Genomic DNA, 24,629 nt, shown 5'->3' with positions numbered 1-24,629 from the left:
CTAGTGAGAGAGTCAGATAATAAGGTAATTTTGGATCCTGATAAATAGTAAGAAGAAAATAAAAACAAGCTAAAATGATGGCACGGAACTGAAGGTCACAGAGGCCTCTCGGTGGAAATGAAATTTGAGCTGAGTGCAAAAGGAGCTCGTCCTGCAGAGAGCAAAAGCAAAGAGGTTGCAGTCCTGAGTGTGAGTGTGGCAAGGAATCGATTTCAGGAACAGGAAGGAGGCCAGTGCGGCTGACGTGGTGGGGACCAGGGGCAAAAGCTGGAGGAGTCCCGAGCTTCCTCGGTGGTGGGGGTGGGGGTCCTCTGCACACATTCTCCAAAAAGTAATGTCTTTCTCACTGAGGTCACAGGACACACATAGAGAAGGCAGAGGTGTGTTTGGTTTTTCCGAGCAAAATCTCAATTCAGTACAAAAGTGTGTACAGAGCCTACTGTGTACCAGTCACTTCACTCAAAATAGAACTCAGCTTTCTATTTTCTAGACTCTAAGCCCAGTGATCCATCACCTTGGCCCCTGAATCTTCTCCCCTCCTTCCTCCAAATCTCTCTGTCCAGTGTCAGCCTGGACACATCCTCCCCGAGTTCCCATAGGCAGCTGTCCCGTTCTCTCTCTCTCTCTCCTTAGCCCCCTTCAGCAGCTGCTTCTGTCTGAGGAGGAGTAAACGGACTATTTAAAGACACAAGGGGGCGGGGCAAAGGCGGCCTAGCGTGGGCTCTGGATGAACAGGGAAGGCCAGAGGGCTGGTGACCATCCAAATGGGCCTGCAGGTGGTTTTCCAGGTCACCAGGGCCAGGCAAGTACACTGGGAAGCAAGACAGCCACGGGATGCCTACTCCCGGGGGTCAGAGTAGGAGGGACCCGCTGTGATTGAAAGGTGCCACCTGTCGGATCTCCAGGGGAAATCGGAGCCTCCCAGGCAAGGGAAAATGTTGTACCAACAGGCAGTAAACAATGCTCTTCGGGGACCCAAGGCTCTTGAAATGGGGGTGGGGTGGAAGGAGAGAGGAAGGTGGAGGGGGGGGCAAGGACAGAACTGCTGGGGGCTAGAGGCCTCTGTCAGCTCAGGAGTGAGGCCACTCCGCTAGAAGAAGGAGACAACTCTCAACCCCCACAGGCAGAGGCCCCACAGGTAAGACAAGCCCTGGGTCCCTTTCTAAGGGCCTCCCTCCATTTGTCAACTCCTCTCCCACCTTCCAAGGATGGGAACCTCCAAGCAGGACCCCAGAGTTGGAGAAATCAAGGCTTCTTTCTAATTTTCACTACCACTGCATCAACTCTCTTTAGATACCAGAGCTCAGGGGCTCAGCCTCTGGGCATTGGGCAACCTGAGATTACCTAGACAAGCCTGCAGGTGGCCATCCATGCTGGGAGTGGGGGAGGCCTGGTGGAGCAGAGAGGCTGGGTGGGGAGGCAGATTATCTAAGCAGTTAAGTGACCTCTCCAAGGCTGGTGCCTGGCTGGGATGGGTGGTGGTGGAAGCCTCAGGGCACTGGAAGGCAGATGGCTGACAGTGGGTCTGGAGGCATCAGCAGACCCACCAAGTGTCGTCTACACAGTTTGAGGCTTGGATCCAGGCTCCTGGAAGGACAGAGCTGTCTGCAGTGCTGCTTCAGGCACAGAACAGGGCCATGTGAGGCTTCTGGGGGAGGAAGGGGGAAAGGAAGTGGAGAGGAAGGAGGGAAAGAAAGAAGTCTGAACTCCTCAGCCGTGCCTGACTGTCCTTGTCCACCAGTGGGGGCCCCTTCCTCTGGGCTGGAGCCTTTGAAGGGCACCGGCTGTGGACCTGATGGGAGCAGCATCTTTGACACAGGCTCCAGGCTAGCTGTCAGGAGACTTGGGTTCTAGGTACAGCTTGGACATTTCATTGTCCTACGATTTCAGTCAAGGGACTTCAACACCCCCAGCTTCAAGTTTTTTAATGCGCCCAGTGGGAACAATCACACAGGCTCCCAAGGGTTAAAGAGTGGGGGACAAGCAAGCAAGGTAAAGCGAGGCATTATGTGAGCTGTGAGCCGCTGGAGACGCTACTGCTGGGGGTGGGAGGTGTTGTCCTGGTTTCTGAGCATTCTGAGTTTCCTCACTCCTTGTCTACTTATGACACGCCTGGAGGGTAGAAAGCTGAGGTGTGTGCATGTGTGTGTGGGTGTGTGTACACCTGCCCTTCCCCTCCGCCCCCCCCCCCCAGTGTGTAGCACGTCGACTGAGGGAAAATGGTTGCAGCACTCTGCTATGTCTTGGCCAATTGCTACGACACGTTGAGGTTTAAAAAGGGCTTGTTATCAACTTACCAGCGTTCAGTTCTCTTGCTTTGTCTGTCCAACTAAAAGCTCTCGTGGCCGGGCCAGGGCGTAAATCTGCACAAGGCTGGGCAGAGGCCAACCTACACCGAATGAGCCGATGTGCACTGAGTGTTCCCTCCACACCAGGTGGGCCTCAAACTGCTTCCTATACAGTGGCCCCTGACCCTCCACCATCCCTATACGGTGAGACCTATTTTTACCTCCAAAAATCAAAACACTGGGAAGGCAGGTTGCTTGNGAGGGAAAATGGTTGCAGCACTCTGCTATGTCTTGGCCAATTGCTACGACACGTTGAGGTTTAAAAAGGGCTTGTTATCAACTTACCAGCGTTCAGTTCTCTTGCTTTGTCTGTCCAACTAAAAGCTCTCGTGGCCGGGCCAGGGCGTAAATCTGCACAAGGCTGGGCAGAGGCCAACCTACACCGAATGAGCTGATGTGCACTGAGTGTTCCCTCCACACCAGGTGGGCCTCAAACTGCTTCCTATGCAGTGGCCCCTGACCCTCCACCGTCCCTATACGGTGAGACCTATTTTTACCTCCAAAAATCAAAACATTGGGAAGGCAGGTTGCTTGCTCCAGGTCACACGGGAGGGCACAGTGGGAGCTGGGATTCCAGCGCAGGAAGACCCCCGAGTCCGTGACTTTCAACACTACTCTACACCACCTTCCGAACAAGAGCACGGGGCAGGAAGGGGCGTGTAGGTCGTTCACACCAGCGTCGTCCATACATTCTTCTGCTGACCATGGCATTGCTCAAGGGGGCGGCAGCAGCTCCTCAGGAAAAACAGCAAAAAAGAAAGAAAGAAGAAAAAAAATCCATGGCCAAAGAGGTTTGGGGAAAACTGAGTTAAATAAGGCTAAGCGATGTTAGTTAAAGTCTCTTTGCTTGGATATCTAAGTGCTGATGACGTTGTATATTCTTATTTATTTATTTATTTTCAGGGAGAGGGGAAGAGAGGGAGAAAGAGAGGGAAAGAATCATCTATGTGAAAGAGAAACATCAACTGGTTGCTTCTTGCACGCGCCCCGAATCCAGGGCACAAACTCCAGGGACCCCAGGACCCTGGTCTGGAGGCAGGAAAACCCAGGAACAGAGTCCTGGCCCTTTTCTGCCTGTTTCCCGGCCTCTGTTCCAATTGCCCAGGTGCAGCACCCAGAACATGGCACTGTGAAGGGCAGGAGGTATTTTTAGCCAGTGACAGAGGAGTCTGCTTTTCTTGCTGCCTGAGTCATGCCCTGAACACTATTTGGGGACTGTTTTCTTGGTAAACAGACCCCCAAGAGGGTCAGGGAGACGAAGGAGCTGGCCCTGTACCCTCCCCCCCGCACCCCCGCACCTGTCATTGTAGGTCCCAGAGCATATACGGTATGTGACCAGGAAACCCCAATCTCCTCCCCGACCCCAAGCAGTGGAGGACCGGGTTTCCCTGCGGAGGTGAGAGTAGTTTCCACCCCCACTGGAGGAAGCCCCCCCTCCCGTGCCCAGGCCCACCTTCTGTGAGCTGGTGGAGGCCTGGGGACCAACGGCCCGGGATTCCCAACTCCCAGGCATTTCCACTCCACCTCTGTGATGTAGCTTCCTCTGTACCATCTGCATTCCGCTTTCCTGAATGTCTTCCTCTGAATTAACTTATTTTCCAATTCAATAAATGTTTCTTTTTATGCTATGTCACTATTAGAGAGACGTTAAATCTCTAACAGAGGCATTATGAAATTCTGTCTCTGCACCCCTGCCTGCTCTGGGCTCTGTACCTGGGGTCAGCTCTCCCCACCGTGCTCCGGAATGCTAGTATGGAATCGTAACCACTCCACAGCTTAATCAGAAAGAGGCAAATATCACCAAATAGGTATTGTGTGACCTAACACTCATTAAAGCCCAAGCCACAGCCTGCAGAGGGCGGGTAGGTGAGCACCACCCAGCATCGAGGCAGAGGGCCCACACGGCACCTCTGGGGAAGCAGTGTTCTGACCCTCCCTCACACCCCAGGGAAGTGGGTGCTCCAGTCACACGTCCAAGTAGGAAGGGTCCAGGACTGAGCCCCAGCCTGCAGACTCTGGGCCCCCGCTGTCTGAGAGCAGGCTGTCACCTCATGAGGAGGGGACATGACCAGGCCTGCTTGTCTTCTCTTCCCAGAGATGGAGCAGAAGGAAGGGAAGCCCTCTGAGGATGGGACTACTGTCTCCCCAGCCGCAGGGTCCCCAGGGACGCCGGCGGGTGAAGCCTCGGCAGAGGTGGGGGCCAAAGTCACCGCAGAGGGCACCGTCACAGAGGGGCCTCCGTCTGCATCAGGAAGGCAGGGAGGAGCCCCAGCAGAGGATGGCGTTTCAGCAGAACTCCGGGGGGAAGCCAGTGAGTTGGATGAGGTCAAGGTGGAGTCCAAAGTGGAGGCTGAACTTCCAAAGGAGGGTGGTGGGAAGGAAGAGACCAAAGAGGCTCCTCAGAAGGTGACTGACGGGAAAGAAGAGACCAAATCTGAACCCAAGGAGGCAGAGGGAAAAGAGATGGCGGTGGCCTCTGAGAAAGCAGCCAAGCCTGAATCCGGGGAGAAAGCCGACGTGGAGGATGAAGTCAAGGCTGAGCTGAAGCAGGCAGGTGGGGCTCAGGAGGCCACAACAGCCACTCAGGAGGAGAGCAATAAGCCAGAGGAGCCCAAGGCTGAAGCTCGGGCAAAAGCCAGTGCCCCAGAGGCCGAGTCGGACTCTGAGAAGAAGGCTGCCCCGGGAGATGAGGCCAAGGCTGCACCACAGGAGAGTGACAGGAAGGAGGAGGTGGTGAGTGAGGCAGAGGAGAGGAGGGAGGGCCCCATCCATGCTCTGGAGTCCCCCGCCCCTGGGCAGGCCAGGCCCCTCTGCCCTATTTGCTGGGAAAAGTCCAGCCTTCTTCCCAGATATCCAGAGCTGGGGTGGGGGCTGCTGCACTTCCCATCCCAGGCTGTCTTCCAGATCATTCTGAAGTCCCCGCAAAGCCTTGGGCAGGCGCTTGTGTGACTGTGAGCTCAGATCGTGTCGGTTCCAGGACTCAGGTGGTCCCAGGGAAGAGCAGGACCAGGGTCTGGACACAGAGTTGGAGGAAGGGGCAGGGGTGACTCCCAGCTCCCCCGAGGAGTGGCCTGAGAGCCCCACGGAGGAGGGTCAAGGCCTCAGCCCAGGTGAGTGGGAGCCAGGAGCCCAGGGGCTGCTGTAGGGGCTCCCCCGAGGGGCATGCAGTCATAGTGGCTCCCCCCTTCCCTCTTCCTGTTCCTTTCCTACAGATGGGTTGGGCCCAAACACCACAACTTCGGGAGAAACCAGCCCCTCAGCCAGGTAATGTCCAACCCTGGGGCCCTGGCCCCACCTCCCCTTACACCTGCTCCCTTCAAAGCCTACCCTCACCCGATTTCAAGAATCCCAGGATTCCTGGCATTCAGCCCCTTCCCAAGGCAGAACCCAGAAAACTGAAGGAGCCAGATCTTGGGGCCAAGGGAGCATGCAGCATGCCTGGTCCCCTGCCTCCCTCCATCACTGGCCTCTAGGCCTCCCTGCCAGGTCTTACAGAGGCCCCCATCTGGCCACTCTGTGTGTTTCCATGGTGCAAACACCGTCCACAGAGCAGAAATCCTGAGTTTGGACAATGACTCTGCCTCTTACCAGCTGTGTGAACTTGGCCGTGTCACTTCACCCCCCTCATCTGTGAAGCAGATACTGTAACTGTGACTCCCTCGTAGGGTTATTGTGAGGCTGAGATGTGCTGTGTGTATAGCACTTAGCATAGTGCCCGGTGCCCTGTGGGTGCTGGATGAAATGAGAGCCTTATTCTCTCCACCGCCCAACTTCAGTCCTTAGAAGCATCTTCCTTTCCAGGTGAGATGCACCTGTGTGTTACTTTCTTAGAGAAGGGTAACCAAATACTCACCAAGCGCTCGGGCATTTGTGTGACAGGCTCAGCATACCTGTCACATACCGGGGCGCTCTATGTTCCCCGCCTTCCTCAAGCCTTAGAGCCATCTTGTCAGGTAGGTGTACTCCTGCCCCCATTTTACAGAGGAGGAAACTGAGGGTCAGAGAAGTAACAGGACAGGTGCCAAGATCACCCAGCAAATAAGAGGCAAAGCCAGGATTCACACTCAGGTCCGACCTCAGACTTGCCGTAGTTCTAGGCTCACATCCCTCCAGACCACGGGCTACCCAAGGTTGACTGAGCCTCATTATTCCTGCCAGCCCCTCCCAGAGCAGGCGCCGTGGACACGCCTGCCGACAGTGGGCACCCTGACTGTGCGTGCCTTCCGACTGCAGGGGCCCAACCCCCAGCCAGCCCCACCCACCCTGTATGTACCCTGTACTGGCTGCTCCCAGGCCCTCACTGGTCTCTGAACCTTTCCATGTAGTGAGTCTTCACCCAGCGAGGTGCCTTCAAGTCCCACGGAGCCCCCTCCCTCACAGGAGAAGAAGAAGGAGAAGACACTGGAACGCAGGGTATCAGCCCCTGCCCGGCCCCGGGGGGTCCATGCACAGAACCGCAAAGCCATCGTGGACAAGTTTGGCGGGTAGGATGCAGGCACAAAGCTGGCTGAGCTAGGCTTTCCCAGGGACCATGGGTCTGTGGGAGGGAGGCCTGAGAGGGGTGGGATCAGCCCAGGTCCAGGTGGGAGGGCTAACACAGGGGCTGGGGCTCCTCCCTAATGGGCCCCTCAGTGGCCTCCCACCTCTCTGGCCTGGCCTTCTCCACCCCTCCCTTCACAGGGCAGCCTCAGGCCCCACAGCTCTGTTCCGAAACACTAAGACTGCTGGGGCGGCCATCGGCAGTGTCAAGAACATGCTCTTGGAGTGGTGCCGGGCCATGACGAGAAACTACGAGGTGGGCAGGGGGCAGGGACTCTTCCCAGGGCAGCAGTGCGGGGGAGGGTCTGAGTGGTGCAACACTCAGGGGGTGGGAGGCCCATGGGGTCCGAGCCCAGGCCCCAGGTCGAGGCTCACCGAGGCTGCCCCTTCCCGCTGGCCCACAGCATGTGGACATTCAGAATTTCTCGTCAAGCTGGAGCAGTGGCATGGCCTTCTGCGCCCTCATCCACAAGTTCTTCCCAGATGCCTTTGACTACGCTGAGCTGGACCCCACAAAGCGCCGGCACAACTTCACCTTGGCCTTCTCTACTGCAGAGTAAGCCACAGCCAGGACAGCAGAGCCACAGGGGGTCGGGGCTCAGGTTCCAAAGGTGAAGGCTGCCCCCTCAGGGGTCTCAGAATGTGTGGCCACATATTGGTGTAACCATCAGACAGACTCTGATAGCCAGAAACGATGTCAGGACAAAGCAGTGGGTGAATTGGCAAAGTCCCTGCACGTGCTTGGCTTACACTCCAGAGGGAGAGAGAGCGTCAACACACACCTGTACCAAATATGGCGCCAGGGGATAGGTGCCATTAAGATGATGCTGATACCTGCAGGGTGAGGGACAGAGAGGAGGAGGGTCGGTCTGCTGTTTTGGACGGGGTGGCGCAGAGATTTGGGGTCAGATTCCAACTCAGCCACTTGTTGGCTGTGTGATCTTAGGCAGGCTCCTCTGTCTGCCTGAGCCTCCATCTTCCAATCTTTAAAATGGGCATGAGGTTTCCTCTTTGGCAAGGCTGTTGTGAGAATTAAGTAAATAACTAAGTAAGGCCCCTATAACAGTGCCTAACCTGCAGAAAAAAACTTCAAAAGAGTCTTAGCTGCTGTGCCTGGATTTTGATGAATGATATCACAACTGTTCATAATTATTCACTTTGGAACCTGAGGGTTTTATTGCGGAGACTCCCACAGCTCAGTGGCAGTGCAGTGGAGAAATGTATGGTACTAGAAGGGCAGGAAGGGTGTGAGGATCATTGCGGATCAAGAAGAACCTGAGAGACAAGGACATGACTGCTGCGCGGGGGAGGGGGAGGCCCTGCCTCCGCAAAAGCGTGAAAGCCAGCCTCAGCCAGACTCCTCCGTGGATACCCACCAAGCCTGAATCCCTTCTGACCTCGGGGCTCCTGAAGAGCTCCTGCCAGGAGTGCCCAGTTCTCTCTGGCCCCAGGGAGAGGCTCCTGAGCCACCTGGTGGAAAAAGGGCTGTATAGAGGGTGCAGCCGTGACGGCAACTCTGGGGGCGTTTCTAGAGCCCTGATCAGAGAAGTCACTGGGGATGTTAGCAGCACTTGGCCTGGGAGGCTGAGCCCTCTGGTCCTGTCCAGGCCTGGCCACCAACTTGTAGGGAAGCCTGGGACAACCTTCCTCACTCTGGGCCTGCGTGTCCCCATCGGCAAAACGGGAGGACTGGATATTGATCTGTGCTTTTCAAATGGGTGGGTTTTTCTAAGTGAGTGCCCAACACAGAAAACAGATTAAAGGGGGATATTTTTAGGTTGGGGGGCATTCCTGGAACTTAGTGCCCAACCTCCCTTCCCAAGATGGCCCCTGCAGCACATCTGTTGGGCCCCAGGGCACCAAGAGTGACATTGGAAGACCACGGGATAGTGTTCCGGAAGATCCCTTCCAGTTTCACATTAGCCTGCCAAGGGAAGGGATGAGTGCCCTGGAGGGGGCGCTCACGAGCACCTCTGATGATGACGACAAGCCACAGGAACGGAGGGTGCTAACCATTCTGCCAAGTGCTTGCCTTGGCGTATCCCATTTAACCCTCACAGCAACCCCAGAGTGTGGACACAGGTAGAGATGGTCGGTGACACCCGAGGGTCGCACGGGAGGGCTGTGGCAGAACGGGGACCTGAAAGTGAGCCCCTCGTCAGGACTGGGAGGTCCAAGTGAACATCAGAAGGGCGTGCGGCTCTGCCCTGAACAGATGTCCCTGGCCTGTGGGGCGTGGGGCGTTGTCCTCCTCCAAGCCAGGCTGAGCCACAGGAAAGCAGGAGGACTAGTCAGCGATGATGACGATGATGACGGGCTGACAGGAAGCATCAGACAGCAGTGAAAAGCAGGGGATGCGGTGGGGATTGTGGGGGTGGAGGATGGAGGGTGGAGAACAGGTGGAGGTGCTGAATTTGAATGCTGCCTCCTTCCTCCTTAGCTCTGTGACCCTCGACAGCTGACTTAACCACCCCGATGGGTTAGGGTGAAGATTAAGTGTGCCAAGTAAGGTTATCACCTCATTCTAGAACTCTCCTCTGATTCCAGCGGAGTCCTAGGATGACAGAGGGGAGCTGCCGTGCTGGCGCCCCAGTGGGCTAGATCCCCAGTGGGTCTAGAGGAGTCTGGCCCCCTCTCCTGTGTAGGCGCGCAGGACCCACACCCAGAGCTGAGGTCACGGCACTGGAGCCTGTCCCATTCTTCAAAATCCTCCAGTCTGTGCTCCTCCCCCGCCACCCAGGCCAATCTGACTTGGGTTTCAGGCCAGTTGTCTCAGCCCCAAGAGAGGATTTCCACGGGGACCCTGGTTTCTCCTCCTGCCAGCACCCCATCGGTTTGGCAGGCTGGGGCTGCTGAGGCCTGGCTGCAGGGCAAGGATGCCAGAGGCACCTGGCCGGCCTGGGGCTGAGTCCCAGCTCTGTCACTCACTCACTTTGACCTTGGGCAAATCACCAAAATGCTCTGAGCCTCCAGTTCCTCTTCTGATGGTTGAGGATGGGGGCGGGGGTGTTGTAAATGAGACCATTTAAAGGGAAACACCCCATAAAGCCCTTGGCACCCAGTGGCAAGTCCCCGACAGTGGGTAGCTCGGATTATCAGCCTTAGCAAAGCCAGGAGTGGCACACTGCCCCGCAGAGCAGCTGAGAAGCTAGAAAAAGAGGACCTACTGCTGACCTCCATGCTGCTCCCCAAACACATCAAACACGCCAGCCTGGGGGCCTCTGCACGTGTTATTTCTGCTGCCTGGAATCCTCTTCCCCAGATATGTGCACAGTTCACTCTCTTTGAGAGACCTCCTTCCCGGAGCACCGTTTTTAAAATACTGCCAACACAGGAATGTCCCCTGCCTCCCTCCTCTGCCTTATTTTCCTCCATAGCGCCTTTCACCATCTGACAGACCATCTCTGTCATTACTGTCTGTCTGCTGCCGTGAGAATGTCAGTGACAGGAGAGCAGGGAAGCCTGGGTGTCACTCAGTAAATACACAGAGGCCGAATGAACATGGAGATGGAGCAGCCATAAGCCAACACTCAGGATGGCAGTTCCGTCCTTTCAACTCTTGCTGAAGGGCCAGGCCTTCCAGAGGACAAGTACAAGAGGAGCTTGGGGGAGGGGTGGGTTAAGGTAGAGCTGGAGGGAGACCAAAGGGGCCCGCTCCGCGTGAGTCCACCATGCAGTGAAAACGTGGGCTTTGGAATCAGCCCAGTGTGAGTTCTGACTTCGTCAGAGCCTCAGCTTCCTTGTCTGTGCAATGAGGTAGTTGGCCTAGATGACCTCCCGTCTCCAACACACGGTTCGTCCTGGCAGGGCTGCCCCTCTCCCTTCCCCCAGCTGCCACGTTCTTCACCTCCGCTCTGCTCCTCACCCCGCCCCACCTCTGCCTCTCAGGAAACTGGCCGACTGTGCGCAGCTGCTGGAGGTGGACGACATGGTGCGGCTGGCAGTGCCGGACTCCAAGTGTGTCTACACCTACATCCAAGAGCTGTATCGCAGCCTGGTGCAGAAGGGACTGGTGAAGACCAAGAAGAAATGAGGAGCTGACTGACCCCGTGGGCAGAGGTGGCCAGGGTGCCCAACGGACCAGCCACGGCCCCGAAGCTCCCTTCTACTCCAGAGACAAGAGAGCCAGGCCCTGGGCAGAGACCGATGGCATCAGTCTCGACCACATTGAAAGTATTTTTGCAAAATCCTGTCTGGCCGCTTCCCTTGCCCACCCAGGAACCTCTTACTCGGGGATAATAAACCACAGCCGCCAGGATTCCTCACCCGGCACTTCCTCACCTGACACAATCTTTTCTCCAGCATGAAAGGCATCTGGGAAGAGTGATGGCCTGGGTCCCACCACTAACCAGCTGTGTGACCTTAGGCCAGTGAGTTCACCTCTCTGAACCTATTTACCATCCGATGGTGATAAAAGAGTTCACACCCCATGGAGATGCTGTAAGCGTTAAATGAACTAATGAAATGAGCAAAAAGAGCCTTGCCTGGCACCCGTTGCATAAGTGTTCAATAAGCAGTGGCCAAAAGTAAAGACAAGTCTTACATTTTGAGCCACTGGTGGCATTTTTCTCCATTCCATTCCCTCTTTGCACACTCCTCCCAGGTTAGAGATCCCAGGGCAGGGGCTGGAGTGGAAGACGCTTTAGAAATCTCACCCGAACTTCACTCAAAGATACCCCCCATTTCTGTCTCTTAAAAGCAGGTGGGCTCTGACCAGTGTGGCTCAGATGGTTGGGTGTCATCTCACAAAGCGGAAGGTCGCCTGGTTAGGTTCGATTCCCGGTCAGGGCACATGCCTGGGTTGCGGGTTCAGTCTCTGGTCGGGGCGTGTACGAAAGCCCACCGGCCAATGCTTCTCTTACCAATGTTTCTCTCCCTCTCTTTCTCCCCGATTCTCCTCTCTAAATAAATACGTAAGTGAATAAATAAGTGCAGGTGGTTTCCCAATGGTTTAGAACCATTGCACCCAGAAAGTTCTTCCTTTGGGTGAAGTTAATCCCTCCAACTCCGGAGGCAAGTGTGGCTTGTTTTGGCTCATCCATTGCCCACTACTGAGCTGATTATAATGTCATGCTAACAATCCTGTCTGGCTTTATCAGACATTCGGAGAATGTTGTGCTGCTAAGAACAGCCCAGGAGAAACACAAAAACGAAAACCAGCCAGCGCGGCACTGAGGCAGGAGGTGACCTAGCAGCCCACTGCTGGCACCGTTCCTCCAGTGCCTCATCTGTAAAATGGGGACATTGCCCCTGGGGAGATGTTGACAGCCCCTCTGGCCAGGATGGCCTAGTCCCTCGTAGCCCCACAATAGCTGGGGTTACCCATGGCTGGAGGCCGTCAGTTCATGAGAAGCTGGGTTATCTCCGATGAAACCATTCCCCACTCCCCCCCCACCCCCACCCCATCCACAAACACTGAGCCAGACTTTGCAGCTGGTCGGTGGCTTTAATGGCTGGACTAACATGTGATTTCCGTGACTCCCCTGGACTGGAAGCTGGAGGGGCCACTTCGTCCCCCCTGAGGCCCGGCCCCTAGGGAGGGACCCTAATGAGATTCCAAGTGGTTTGGAAAACCAAGTAGTCAGATTTTCAGCATGGAGATCAGATTCTTCACTTAGTGATGATCAGTGGAAAAGGTTTAACAGCAAAATCTACACATGTTTATCAGCAGCTTGGCTGATTTCAATCATGAAACCAACATCACCCAATTGCAAATGACTCCCTCCACAGGCCCTGCCTCCCAGCCCTGCCCCCGACTCCCCCTTGGGCCCCCAGGGGATTGGCTGCTGGGCTCATTTCCTGTGAGCTGGCCTGGAAGGTGACCTCAAGATGGAGCAACTAGTAAGACCAGGATCCCCACGTCACAGAACACTGGAGAGCTGGCCTGTGACTCTGCAAACCTAAAAAGCCCAGCTCTGGGGCAGAGAAAGAAAGTGGGAAAGCACACCTGCAGCCAGGTGGAGCTGGAACTGGGTTGGCGAACTGGGTTGACATACCACACACCACACACACAACTAGTGACTAACAACTTAAAGAAATAAAAAAACCTTTAAAAACAGGAGGGAATGGGCCACCAAGGGGCTCTGCCCCCAGTCCATGTGGTGTGTCCATCCATCATGCCCACAGTGAGGCAGACCAGAGTCAGGAGGGCCGGTGCTCTCCAAACTTGAGGGTGTGCTCTTCGGCGCTCCTGTGGAACAGCTCGGGGGTCTGCGTCAGCTGGTGAGCCAGCTCCAGGCGCACGGGCTCCTTCAGGTCCGGGTGGTTCACCAGCATGTTGAGGGCTTCCAGGACTGGGGAGAGAGGCCAGGTCAGGACATCAGGTCGGAGAGAAACATTCTGGGAAGGGAGTGGTGACTGCCCAGCCCCAGATCCCCCTGAAAGCCTATGCGCACTGCTTGGGGGACTCTCAAGGAGGCTTCATCTCTCAGGATGACTACAACCAAATCAAACACCTCTCAGTCCTGGCTGAAGATGCCAAAAGCCCTGACTGGCTGTACCCGTGGCTTTCAAACTGCGTTCCATGGTGGGACACATGGGGTGTCTTGGTCCCACTCCCTTTTCAACAGGAGCCCCTCGCTTTCCTGCTTGATATTAAGATTCCAAATAAACTTACTTTGGGAAAAAGGGTTCTGAGGCTAAAGACTGGAAACCGATACTGGCCGGTGGCTCCTGATCTTTCCCAGATGCCTTTGGGAACCTGATGCAGACAGGGTGGCTCCCCAGGCAATGTGCACACGCACACAAGCACCCAGTCCTGAGATGAGAGCCTCACAGACCCTGGGAGGTCTGACCCTGAAGGTCATCCAAGGAGCACTTCCCACGCTGGCCCCCAGCCCAGGACTCCTGAGCTGGTCCAGAGGTACACCAACTGAGGCCACCAGCCACAGACGGCTACCTACATTTAAATTAATTAAAACTAATTAGAATTAGGAACTCAGTGCCTTGGTCGCATTGTCCACATTTTAAATGCTGGACAGCCACATGTGGCTAAGGACTGACAATGGGACAGGACGGTGCAGCCACACAATACTCCCACCACAGCCCGGGGTCGGCTGGCTAGCACCGCGCTGGCCAGTCAGCCAAGCCCCACTTGCATCCCGTGCTGCCACCCACCAGCTGCAGGGAAGGTAGGCAAGGCTTTACCCACCGCCCCCCCCACCCCGTGCCTCAGTGTGCCCANCATGTGGCTAAGGACTGACAATGGGACAGGACGGTGCAGCCACACAATACTCCCACCACAGCCCGGGGTCGGCTGGCTAGCACCGCGCTGGCGAGTCAGCCAAGCCCCACTTGCATCCCGTGCTGCCACCCACCAGCTGCAGGGAAGGTAGGCAAGGCTTTACCCACCGCCCCCCCACCCCGTGCCTCAGTGTGCCCAGCTACTGAATGGGGCGAATGGGAGCACCATCTGCTCGGGGGACTAAACGAAGTCAGGGGGGTGAAGGCCTAAGGGCTTAATTAAGTGAAATGGATCCTCATCACTGGGCCAATCCCCTCAATGGTCATTTAGGGCGCAGAGCCCTGAGAAGGGGCGGAGACGCCATCAAGTTGAGGGCGCGCGCGCACGCGCGCGCACACACACACACACACACACACACACACACACACACACAGCAGCGGCCTTCTTTCGGAAGCCCTGCCCTCGATGGCCCGGCTGCTTCTCTCTCCCAACCCACGTGCTGACATACCTGCCCAGGTGTGAGGCCAGAGGCAGGAGCAGGGGTCTCGGGGTGCATCCCTCCTATCTGATGCCCCGACTCTGCTGAGACCCATAAATTTTATCTCCTCTCTTTCAAACGTTACTAGCTCCAAATCAGCCCTGTAACCCCTCCAGCATCGGCCCCTCGAGGCAGGCACGGCCCCGCCCACCTTGGTAGGCCTTGGTGTAGGGCTTCCAGTGCTGGTTGCTGATGATGGGTAGGCACACCCGCCCTTCGAGGTCCACGTTGGGGTGGTAGATGGGGGTTGTGAACGTCACCGTGGGGGGCCTTAGCGGATATTCCTTGGGGAAGCTGATGCGCAGGTTGAAGGCCTTGAGGTTGTAGGGTGGCAACTCCTGTACAAGAAAAGAGGTGAAGCTCTGTTCCAAGGCAAGGCTGCCCTGAAAGATGTTTTTCTCCTGGAGACTTGGTCAGGTTTCCCCCTTTCCTGCCCTGACCCCAGGGTCCTAGGCCTCCTCTACTCCATCCCTGCATTCAGGGCTTAGTGGGAGACTGGAATGAGAAAAGAACTAGGGGGAGGGGGGAGTCCCGAAAGTCTGATCCTGACTTTTGCTGTGTAACCCAGGCCAGGGCCTCCCACCTCTAGGCCTCAGTTTCCTCACTTGAAAAACGGGTAAAATTTGACTAGATGAGCTCTGATGACCACCTCAGCTTTTTTTTATTGGTAATTAACTTTTTCCCAGTTTTACTGAGAAATACTTGAATCACTGTATAAGTTTAAGGTGTACAGCATATGGTTTGATTTACATATATTGTGAAATAATTACCATAACAGGTTCAGCTAACACACATTTTCTCATATAGATACAATAAAAAGAAAAGAAAAAGTGTGTTCTCCTTGTGATGAGAACTGTACTCCCGTAGCGACTTTCTGTACCTCACACAGCAGTGTTGACTCCAGACATCATGTTGTGCGTTGCATCCCTAGGGCTCATTTCCACCTTATACCTGGACATTTGTATGTTTTGACCACTTTCCTTCATTCCCCCTCCCTCCACCTTCTGCCTCTGGTAACCCAAGTCTGATCTCTCCTCCTGGGAGTCTGGGGTTTTCTGTTCTTTGTTTTCAGACTCCTCATGTAACTGAGATCATACACTATTTGTCTTTACCCATCTGCCTTCCAGGCCCATCCACGGAAGAGGAGAAGGACATGTGTCAGGACTCCCTATGTTAGCAAACACAGGAGGACACCATTATTGGGGCGAGGAAACGGGGAGAGTGAGGGAACCATAAGAACTCAGGGCGCTGGGGATGTAAACCAGGGAAGCCACTGCAGGAAACTGTGCGGAGATTCCTCAAACAATTCAGCAGAACTGCCGCAGGACCTCGCAACTCCATCTCTGGGCATACACTCAGAAGAACTGAAAGCAGGGACTCGAACAGGTATTTATTCACACACCCATGAGCCCAGCAGCACGACTCACAACAGCAAGCAGTTGAAACAACCCACCCATCTGTGAATGAACGCACAAGCAATGTGGGGCACAGACACACAATGGGATGTTATTCAGCTTTAAAAAGGAAGGAAATTCTAGCCCTGCCTGGTGTGGCTCAGTGGATTGAGCACTGGCCTGTGAACCAAAGGGTCACTGGTTCAATTCCCAGTCAAGGTACATGCTTGAGTTGTGGGCCAGGCCCCCAGTAGGGGGTGCTAGAGAGGCAACCACACATGGATGTTTCTCTCCCTTTCTTCCTTTCATCTCCTCTCTAAAAATAAATAAAATCTTTAAAAATATATAAAAAGGAAGGGAATTCTGACAAGGCCACACCATGGACGAACTCTGAAGACATTATGCTAAGTGAAATACGCTGGACCAAAAAAAAAAAAAGAACACATTATGAACGATCCCACTTTTGTGAGGTACCTAGAATAGTCAAATGCATAGGCAGGAATTGGAAAACTAGTTACCAAGGACTAGAGGGAAGAAGGACTGGGGAGTGAGCACTTCGTGGGTGCAGAGTTTGGGGAAGATGAGAGAGTCCAGGAGATGGACGGTGGTGAGGGCTGCACAAGAATGTAAATGCACTTGGTGCCACTGAACCAAACACATAAAAACGGTTAAGATGGTAAATACTGTTATGTGTATTTAAGAAATGTTTTAAATCATGCAGGGTCTGAGGGACCAAGGACTGGAGGCTGCCAGGACCCAGCAGGAAACCCTCCAGAGTCTAAGCAACCTAAAGGCTTGCCTGAGCACCTACTCTGTGCTGCCTGTTCGGAGGGCATGATACACATTAGCCCGTGCAGCAGAGTGCAGGGGTCACATGGGCTTTGGAGCCATGCTGCCTAGGTGTAAATCTTGGCTCTGCTACTCATAGGCTGTGTGACCTTAGGGAAGTAACTTAACCTCTCTGTGCTTCCATATGGGAACACTACTACTTCTTCATAGGGCTTATGTGAAGATTAAATGAGTTAATTCACGCTAAGGGCGTAGGGCAGGGCCTGGCACACAGCAAGCCCTACATATGTGTTAGCTATCAGGATAAGTAGTATGAAAACTCCTGACCGTCAGCACCTCCATTTTCAGGTGAGGAAGGTCCAGTTCAGTGGAGGTAAGTAACCTGCCCAGGACCACACTGGCAGGGCGGGGACGGGAACCCAGCACTGTCGACTCTGCATCTCCACACACGGCACCACTCTACACTCCAAGACAGAGGGACCCCAGAGCTTGGGTGACCCCAGCATGGAGCTGGTGCCCCGTTCCAGACCTTTTCAGGACCTTAGTGAGAGAGGAGACGGGGCAGAGACTGCCAGAACGGCATATGTACTTAAGTACAGTCAAGGCTTTAAGAGAGCTCCTCCTCCTCAGCAGAAGGCGAAACCGAAGCCACACTCGCTGTCTTGGGTGTGTCTGAAGTCAGCGGCAGGGGCGACTACTGGGCACATGGAATGTGTCAGCTTTTATGTTCTTGATAACAAGATGGGGCTGGGACCTGGCAGGCAGAGACAAGGCCAAGGGTGAGGCCTCACGGAAGGCTCACTGACTTTGGCATCCTCTCTGTGAACTTCAAAATCTGAACAAAACTACTCCAGTATAATTAATGGACATTTTTGTGTCCATTGTCCCTGACCCCTTCAGGATATCGGATGAAATGTGCTTTAATCTGACAGCCTTTTGCCGATGTCTCTTGCATATAACATGTCAGTTTCACTGATGGTCTCGCTGTAACAAACCCCTGCAGAACACTTGGAGGTTGGCGTAAATTGGGGAACTACCCTCTGCCCATCAAGGGAAATAGGAAGTTCACCCCTATCCCTTAACAAAGGTCCAAGAAATTTTTATTAAGATTTTATTTATGTATGTTTAGAGAGAGGGGAAGAGAGGGAGAAAGAGAGGAAGAGAAACATCAACCTGAGAGAGAAACATTGATCTGCTGCCTCTTGTACACACCCCAACCAGGGACTGACCCCGAAACCCAGGCATGTGCCCTGACCAGGAACCAAACTGGTGACCTTGCGCTTTGTGGGATGTGTCTGACCAAGAGAACCACGCTGGTCAGGTCTTCTTTTTTTTTTTTGGAATAAAATCTCACCATTTACGATAGCATGGATGAGCTAGAAGGCATTATGCTAAGTGAAATAAGTCAGAGAAAGACAAATACCATACGATTTCACTTCTATGTGGAATCTAACAAACAAAACTGAAACAGACTCATAGATACGGAGAACAGATAGGTGGTTGCCAGGGAGGAGGGGGTTGCAGGACGGGTGAAGACGGTGAAGGAATGGAGGAGCACAGATGGGTGGTTACTGAAGAGTTACGGGGATGGAAGGTGCCGCGTAGGAAACACAGTCAGTGACATTGTAACAACTGTGCGTGGTGCCAGGTGGGCGCTGGGAATGTTACAGGAGCCCTTTGTAAAACATATGATCTTCTCATCTAACCACTATGCTGTACACCTGAAACTAATACGAAATAATACTGCATGCAAACTGTCATTGAAAAAGATAATGAGTAAATAAATTAATTTAAAAAGCAAATAAATTTAGCTACAAAAAAAGAGATTTTTTTTTGTTTTACTTTTTTGGATGCTGTTTGTGTGCTGAAATTTCTGTGGTGGGCTTGGTGGCTCCTGGTTTGAGGAAGGGGTCTCCTCCTAAGTCCAAAATTCTTTTAGCTTCTTCTGCCTCAAACTGGGGCACAATCAATCCAGAGAGAAAGCCCTCCTCTACCAAATGCGAAAGGAGGTAAAAAAAAAAGAACCCTAAGGCAGGAAAAATTCTTGCCCAGTCCTACCCATCCCCGCCCAGGACCCTGGCCTAAGTCACCCATCTCAGGGACACTCACGGGCAGGAGGACTGCGTGCCACACAAGGACGTTGGTGTCTTCGCTGCACAGGTTCCCCAGGAACCAGGGAAGATCCTTCTGAAGGTCCTCCAGCTCCTGAGGGACAGAGCAAGGGGCAGTGGGCCTAGGCTCCCCTACTCCAGCTGCCTCCCTCGCCCCAGCACGAGCTGCCCTGAGTCCCAAAGGCGGAGGCCCCATTTACTGAGCACTCAGCACGCATCAGGCCTGGTCGTTGGTGCTTTAAGTGACTTATCGGGTATTAGCCTCATACCCCGATGTGGGTGCTGGATGAAGGGAAGATGAAGGTCGCTGCCTCCATGTGTTACAGCTTAGGAGTCAGCTCTCTTAGGAGTCTTTTGTCCCGAAAGCATCCTCCAGTCCTTTTCCTAGAGAGTCACAGGGCCCTAACACCCTGCCCCTCCTCCCTCCATCGCGTCCACTGAGGGTCCAGCAGGATGGTGTGTCCCCACCGGGCTCATGGCAACAGAGACATCACCCTGTGCCTGTCAAATCCCTCCACCCCAGGGTGAGGGAAGGGAGACGGCTTGGGCAGACCGCAGCAAAGCAGAAATCTCACAACAATCAGAGAAACCAGGGGACGGGACGGACTCACCTTCCTAGAAAAGTGGCCCAGTCACCTGGACATCACTGAGTTCCCCCAACAGCCCTCTCCAGACCACCCTCTATTAACACCTCACCAAGACAGGGCCCAGTCCTCAAGAATGTCATTGCAGCAGTGGAGGAACCAAGGGTGTGACTATGTGGCCAATGTGTGCAGACACAGTGGGGAAGGAGACGAGGGGACACCTTCACAGAAGGTGACATTAAGCTGGGCCATGCAGAATAAAAGGAGTCTTTCCTGCAGAGAAGGGGAGGGGCCCCAAGGCAGAGGGCCCCATCAGAGTAAATGTGTACAGTGTGTCTCAGGCAAGGTTAGTAGTCACTACAGGAAAAGGGTCCCGTGGTCGAATGCATTGGGAAACGCTAGGCTAGACAGATTTCTCTAAGGCAAGACTTCCCAAGGCTTTAATATGCTGCTGTGTGCCGTGAATCTCCAGGATGCGAGCCCATAGCATACAGCACTTCTCAAAATGTATTTGATCAAGGAACCCCCTCCCTTTCGGGGTCCCTTCTGTGGGACAACAGACTTTTTTTGGTGGGGGACAATTTAAAGATTCAAAGACATTCAAGGGCAGGCCATATCCTCTAGAATGGGTATAACCTCTGGTTCTATACTAAGGGCAACTTTAGCCACTGCCCCCCCACCAGAGGACACTTGGTCTACAACCAATTTTGGTTGTCATGAATGGGGATGCTACTGGCATTTAGTCGGTAGAGGCCAGGGATGCTCATAAACATCCTGCAAAAATTTATCTGGCCCAAAATGTCAATGGTGACAAGGTTGAGAGACCCTAGTGTAAACAAAGGCAGAGAGAAAGCTACCCAAAGCCCATCCACAGTTGGGGAGGGGTCCCTTAACACTGTGGACCCCTGAATTTTACCTGCCCCCCAATACATAAGCACACCCCTATTCCCCATTTAGCACATGCTCCATCTCTATTCATGCCAACGAACTGCTTCTGCCCAGAGTCTTTGACCCTCACTTATCTTTTACCTCACTTAATCTGGGAAGCATCTGCTACTCCGAGTTCTAGTTTCGATATTACCTGTGACTCTGGCAGCAGTGAAGGCCAAGGTTGAATGCAGAAGCTGTGGCATGGACATTTCCCGACTTACTAACACTGGGCACACTTGGACTTTATCTGCTATAGGTGAGTTCTGCCAAAACTTCCCCCAGGCCCGAGACTGTGGAAATCCAAACGAGGACACACAGCTCTTCTCTAAGGCCTGTTGGGGAATCACCTGACTCACAGGAACAGAAAATGAAAGTAGAGAGGCCACTGAAGGAACCTGCAGGTGGGAACCCCAGCCACCTGGACTCGGATCCTGCCCCTTCACTCCCTACTGGCTGACCCTGACAACTGAGTGGTTCCCTCTGAGCCTCAATTTCCTCATCTGTAAAATGGGGGGTCTGTGACTTACCTCACCGGGTTCTGTGAGAATTAGATGAAATAACTAATGTAAACTGCTTGGCACTTAATGATGCCAGTGGGGTCAATACCAAATAACAGCTCCTTGCTCTTTCCCACTTGGCTGAAATGACCCTCTGACCTGTTTTGCTGTGAACCTCCATTCTGGAGAATTCTGTGAGGGCAGAATTTTTGCTCATCTCTAAACAGGAGGTAGCACATAGCAGGCATTCAACATTTGTACAACAAATGAATGCCTGCCACCTACTCCAGGACGCCTTTCAGGTCCACCTTGGCATCTTTCTCTCCCCAGCATATCCAGGGAACAGTGCTCCCAACTCCTACTCAGCACCCCAGACTTCACCTCGGTATTCTCGGTAATGCAGGTGCCAAGTTAGAAGGCGGGTCCCGGGCTATTCCAAGGCAAGGACCTTGTCCCGGTTCATAACCCACCCCACCCCACCTAGCTTACCCCAGGAACCCTTCAGCACCCCAGACGCAAGCAATTGTTATCACAAGTTTCTAGCAGGTGAAGGGAAACCAAAACCAACTGAAGGAAGCTGGCTCATCCCCATCTTCATTACTGCTCAGGGAGCCAACGACACCTCCGCCTGATATGTCACTAGACACCCCCAAAACTCCAGCTCTGGCCCCTCTCGCAGACGCACTGGGAGAGGGAGGAGATAAGAGGGTTCAGCCAGCCCCCGGAACCCGGACAAACAAATGCTCTCGGAGAGCCCGGGGGAAGGATGGAGGGAGGAGGAACTGGGGAGGGCGAGGGGAGCCTTGAGAAAAGGGTCAGTCGATAGGCAGTTAGTTACCTTCGCCGCCCGCTTGCTCGCGGTCATCTAGGGGCCGAGTGTGGGCCTGGCGACTGCAGTGACTGCGTACACCCGCCACGGCCCGGCGCGCCCCACCCCAGGACCCCACCTCCGGAAGCCCCGCCTGCGCGCACCCGGGGCGCTGAGTGACCCAGCTCCGGCCTTCTCCGCTGATCTCCGGAAGCCGCGGAGGGCAGGAGATGACTGGGCCCGGCCTGATCTCTGGCGCGGTGGGCTCGGATCCCCGCCACTCGCGCTCTTTGTCGGGCTCGCAGCCTGGCCGGACCCCGGCGTCCCGCTGGGGGGCGCCGTGCACCAAGCGGCGAGCGCTCGGGGGTGCGGCGCTGTTGTCCGCCCTTCTGGGTTCTGGGTTCCACTCTGTTGCCAAGGGCCGCTCTCGGACTCCCACATCTCCCGCCTCCCCAAACACTCACTCGCCTGTCTTTGCAGGACGCTGGCTCCACAATCGCAGCTCGCGACAGATCGCTCGGCCGTCTCCACCCTCAAATCGCCGCGGAGAGCTCCCCCAGCTAACTCCCGGAGCCCCTTGGACGAGTCATTTCCCCCATCTAGGCCCCGGACCCCACCTCTAAAAATGGATGGGGGGGGCGATGTAGACTATATGCCCCCCAAGGGCCCCTTCCCCTTGCAGTTTGTGCGGTCCAGTCTTCAGGAAAACGACCCTGCAAATTGCAGGGTCGTTTCTCCCAGGCGACGGCTGGATGGTGAACAGCACCGCGAGGAGGCGCTGTTGGACCCATCCTCTTGCTTTGGGGTTTGGGTCCCTTACTAGGTTTAATATTTAGTAAGTGCCTACTAGGTGCCAATTGGGAAAACAGTTGGATGGGGGCAGCCCCACGACAGACTTCAGGAGCCTCTTTTATTTCACCATCGGTCTTTTACACCCTGAAGGCGCACAAGGTTAGAGACCCCTTCCCCAGCCAGGATCTGAGGCCACAGTGCAAGAGCAGCCCCAGAGCACCGAGCAACATTCGCGGAGGAAATGTCCTAGTAATAATGAGACTCCTGGGAGGACTGAACCCGTCTTCCTCACCCCCAGCGCTTTCGGTCCAGATGAGAAAAGAAATCGGCATGTTTTGAGCCCCTATTTTGAGTTCTGTGCTCACTCCCTCATGTAGTTTTTATCTAAGTTACGTGGAACCTGAAACCGAATGACTTCTCTGCTCAGATGTGCGATGTATTTGCAGAACGATTAGTTCTGCTTAATTCAAGCCAATAAACTTTAACCAAGCACCCTCTATATGCCAGAAATGAATAGCACACTGTCCACAGTCCCTTAATCTAGGTAGTGATGAGGGAACCGAGGTGTTTGACCCTACCCCTGGTCATTCACCTCAGTTAACATGCATTTTGTACTGCGGAGTGTCAGGCACTAACTTGCAGGGAATAGCACAATGAGAATGCGGGGTCCCATCCTGCCCTTGAGGAGGATAAGAACACAGCCTTACATTTTTATTTCTTTTTTTAAATTTATTTATTTATTTATCTTTTTTAGAGGGGAAGGGAAGGAGAGAGGAAGAGAAACACCAATGTATGGTTGCCTCTTGTGCATCCCCTGCTGGAAACTGGCCCCTGCAGGGAACTGGCCTGCAACCCAGGCATGTGCCCTGACTGGGAATCGAACCGATCGTCTGGTTTGCAGGCCCGTGCTCAATCCACTGAGTTACACCAGCCAGGGCCATTTTTATTTTATTTATTTATTTATGTATTGATTTGAGAAAGAGGAAGGGAGAGAAAGAGATTTGTTTCTCCACTCATTTATGCATTCATTGGTTGATTCCTGTATGTGCTCTGACCAGGGATGGGACCCGCTACCTTAGCACTGCGGCCACGAGGATGACTGTCCAACCAACTGAGCTACCCAGCCAGGGCAGCCCCTGCATTTCTAATACCAAGTGGTAAGCTTGAGGATCTAGGGAGAGCCTGGAGGGTCACCTGATGCAGCCTCAGAAAGGAGCAAGGTTTCCTGGGAGAGATAAAAACCCAGGTGCATTGCCAAGCATGGTGAGTTCGCTAGAGTAAGACCTGGGGATGAGAGTGTTCCCAGACGAGGGAACAGTGTGAGCAAAGGTGTGGAGGCGGTGCACATGGAAGCGGAAAGCAGTTCCACACGTGGCGCCTGGTCTGTCCAAAGCTTTGTGACTCTCCTTCCTTTCTCTTCCAGAAACTCTGCCAAGTGACCTGAATTCAGAGTCATGGATTTAGCCCAGCCTCCCCACCCTGGGATGGACCCTAACTGCCCCCACAGCTGGGAGACCCATGTGCACGGCCTTCTTGTCCTGACACAATGCAGACCTTTGAGTGTGTGGCAGGACGAGCCCCGAGGAGCCCTGAACTTTATTTCCATATCTGCCCCCAGGGCAGCGTGGCCTTGGGTGAGCCATGGAACCTCCCACCGGCTTCCCAGGATTGCTGTGAGGCTAAGCTCACAGATGTGGAGAACTTTGAAAATTGTAGCTCCCACAATTATATTTATAAATAATCAGGATTCAACCCTAGCTCTGCCGTTATTGTTTGAATAACCTTAGCCTGTCTGTGCCTCCATTTCCTCATCTATAAAATGGGACTAATGGTAGTGGATGGAGTAAGGAATTGATTTTGGACAATATGTGATAGTTATAACCATACTAGAATATTCACCTTCGTGTGCCTGCAGCAGGTCTGGAGGGATTCAAGATCCTGCGAGTCCCTGGGGAGGGTAACTAGGCGACTGAGTACAGCAAGGGAAGGAAAACTGCTCACTACGAACCCCATTTCCTTCTAAATCTTTGAACAATGTGAATGAACTACCTCTTCAAAACCAGATAACATTTACATTTAACAATATTCTCTTTTTAAAATTAAAAGGTTTTTACAT

The 24,629-nt window shown here is 54.0% G+C and overlaps 2 protein-coding genes across 3 annotated transcripts; one reads left to right on the top strand and one right to left on the bottom strand.

The window, feature by feature from the left end:
* The first annotated feature begins 1,023 nt into the window (after positions 1-1,023).
* SMTNL1 (smoothelin like 1) lies at positions 1,024-11,363 on the top strand. The gene is made up of 8 exons (XM_037039954.1): positions 1,024-1,138; positions 4,444-5,081; positions 5,326-5,458; positions 5,561-5,612; positions 6,674-6,832; positions 7,029-7,143; positions 7,292-7,443; positions 10,776-11,363. Exons 2-8 carry the CDS (start codon positions 4,446-4,448, stop codon positions 10,918-10,920), a joined length of 1,392 nt encoding a protein of 463 aa, XP_036895849.1. The 5' UTR covers positions 1,024-1,138; positions 4,444-4,445; the 3' UTR covers positions 10,921-11,363.
* A 953-nt stretch (positions 11,364-12,316) lies between these two features.
* UBE2L6 (ubiquitin conjugating enzyme E2 L6) lies at positions 12,317-21,902 on the bottom strand. Of its 2 annotated transcripts, XM_037039952.1 has the most exons (4): positions 21,752-21,902; positions 18,901-18,996; positions 14,760-14,946; positions 12,317-13,180 (listed from the first exon to the last, which is right to left on the bottom strand). In XM_037039952.1, the coding sequence occupies exons 1-4, from the start codon at positions 21,776-21,778 to the stop codon at positions 13,029-13,031; spliced, it is 462 nt and encodes a 153-aa protein (XP_036895847.1). In that variant the 5' UTR covers positions 21,779-21,902; the 3' UTR covers positions 12,317-13,028. The 2 variants fall into 2 exon arrangements, with proteins under 2 accessions (XP_036895847.1, XP_036895848.1); XM_037039953.1 differs by lacking the exon at positions 18,901-18,996.
* Between the last annotated feature and the right edge of the window lie 2,727 nt (positions 21,903-24,629).

This window comes from Sturnira hondurensis, unplaced genomic scaffold (assembly GCF_014824575.4).
Source record: "Sturnira hondurensis isolate 20B ecotype Veracruz unplaced genomic scaffold, ASM1482457v3 Scaffold0002101, whole genome shotgun sequence".
Lineage (NCBI taxonomy): Eukaryota > Metazoa > Chordata > Mammalia > Chiroptera > Phyllostomidae > Sturnira > Sturnira hondurensis.
This window is presented reverse-complemented; position numbering and strand designations above follow the sequence as displayed.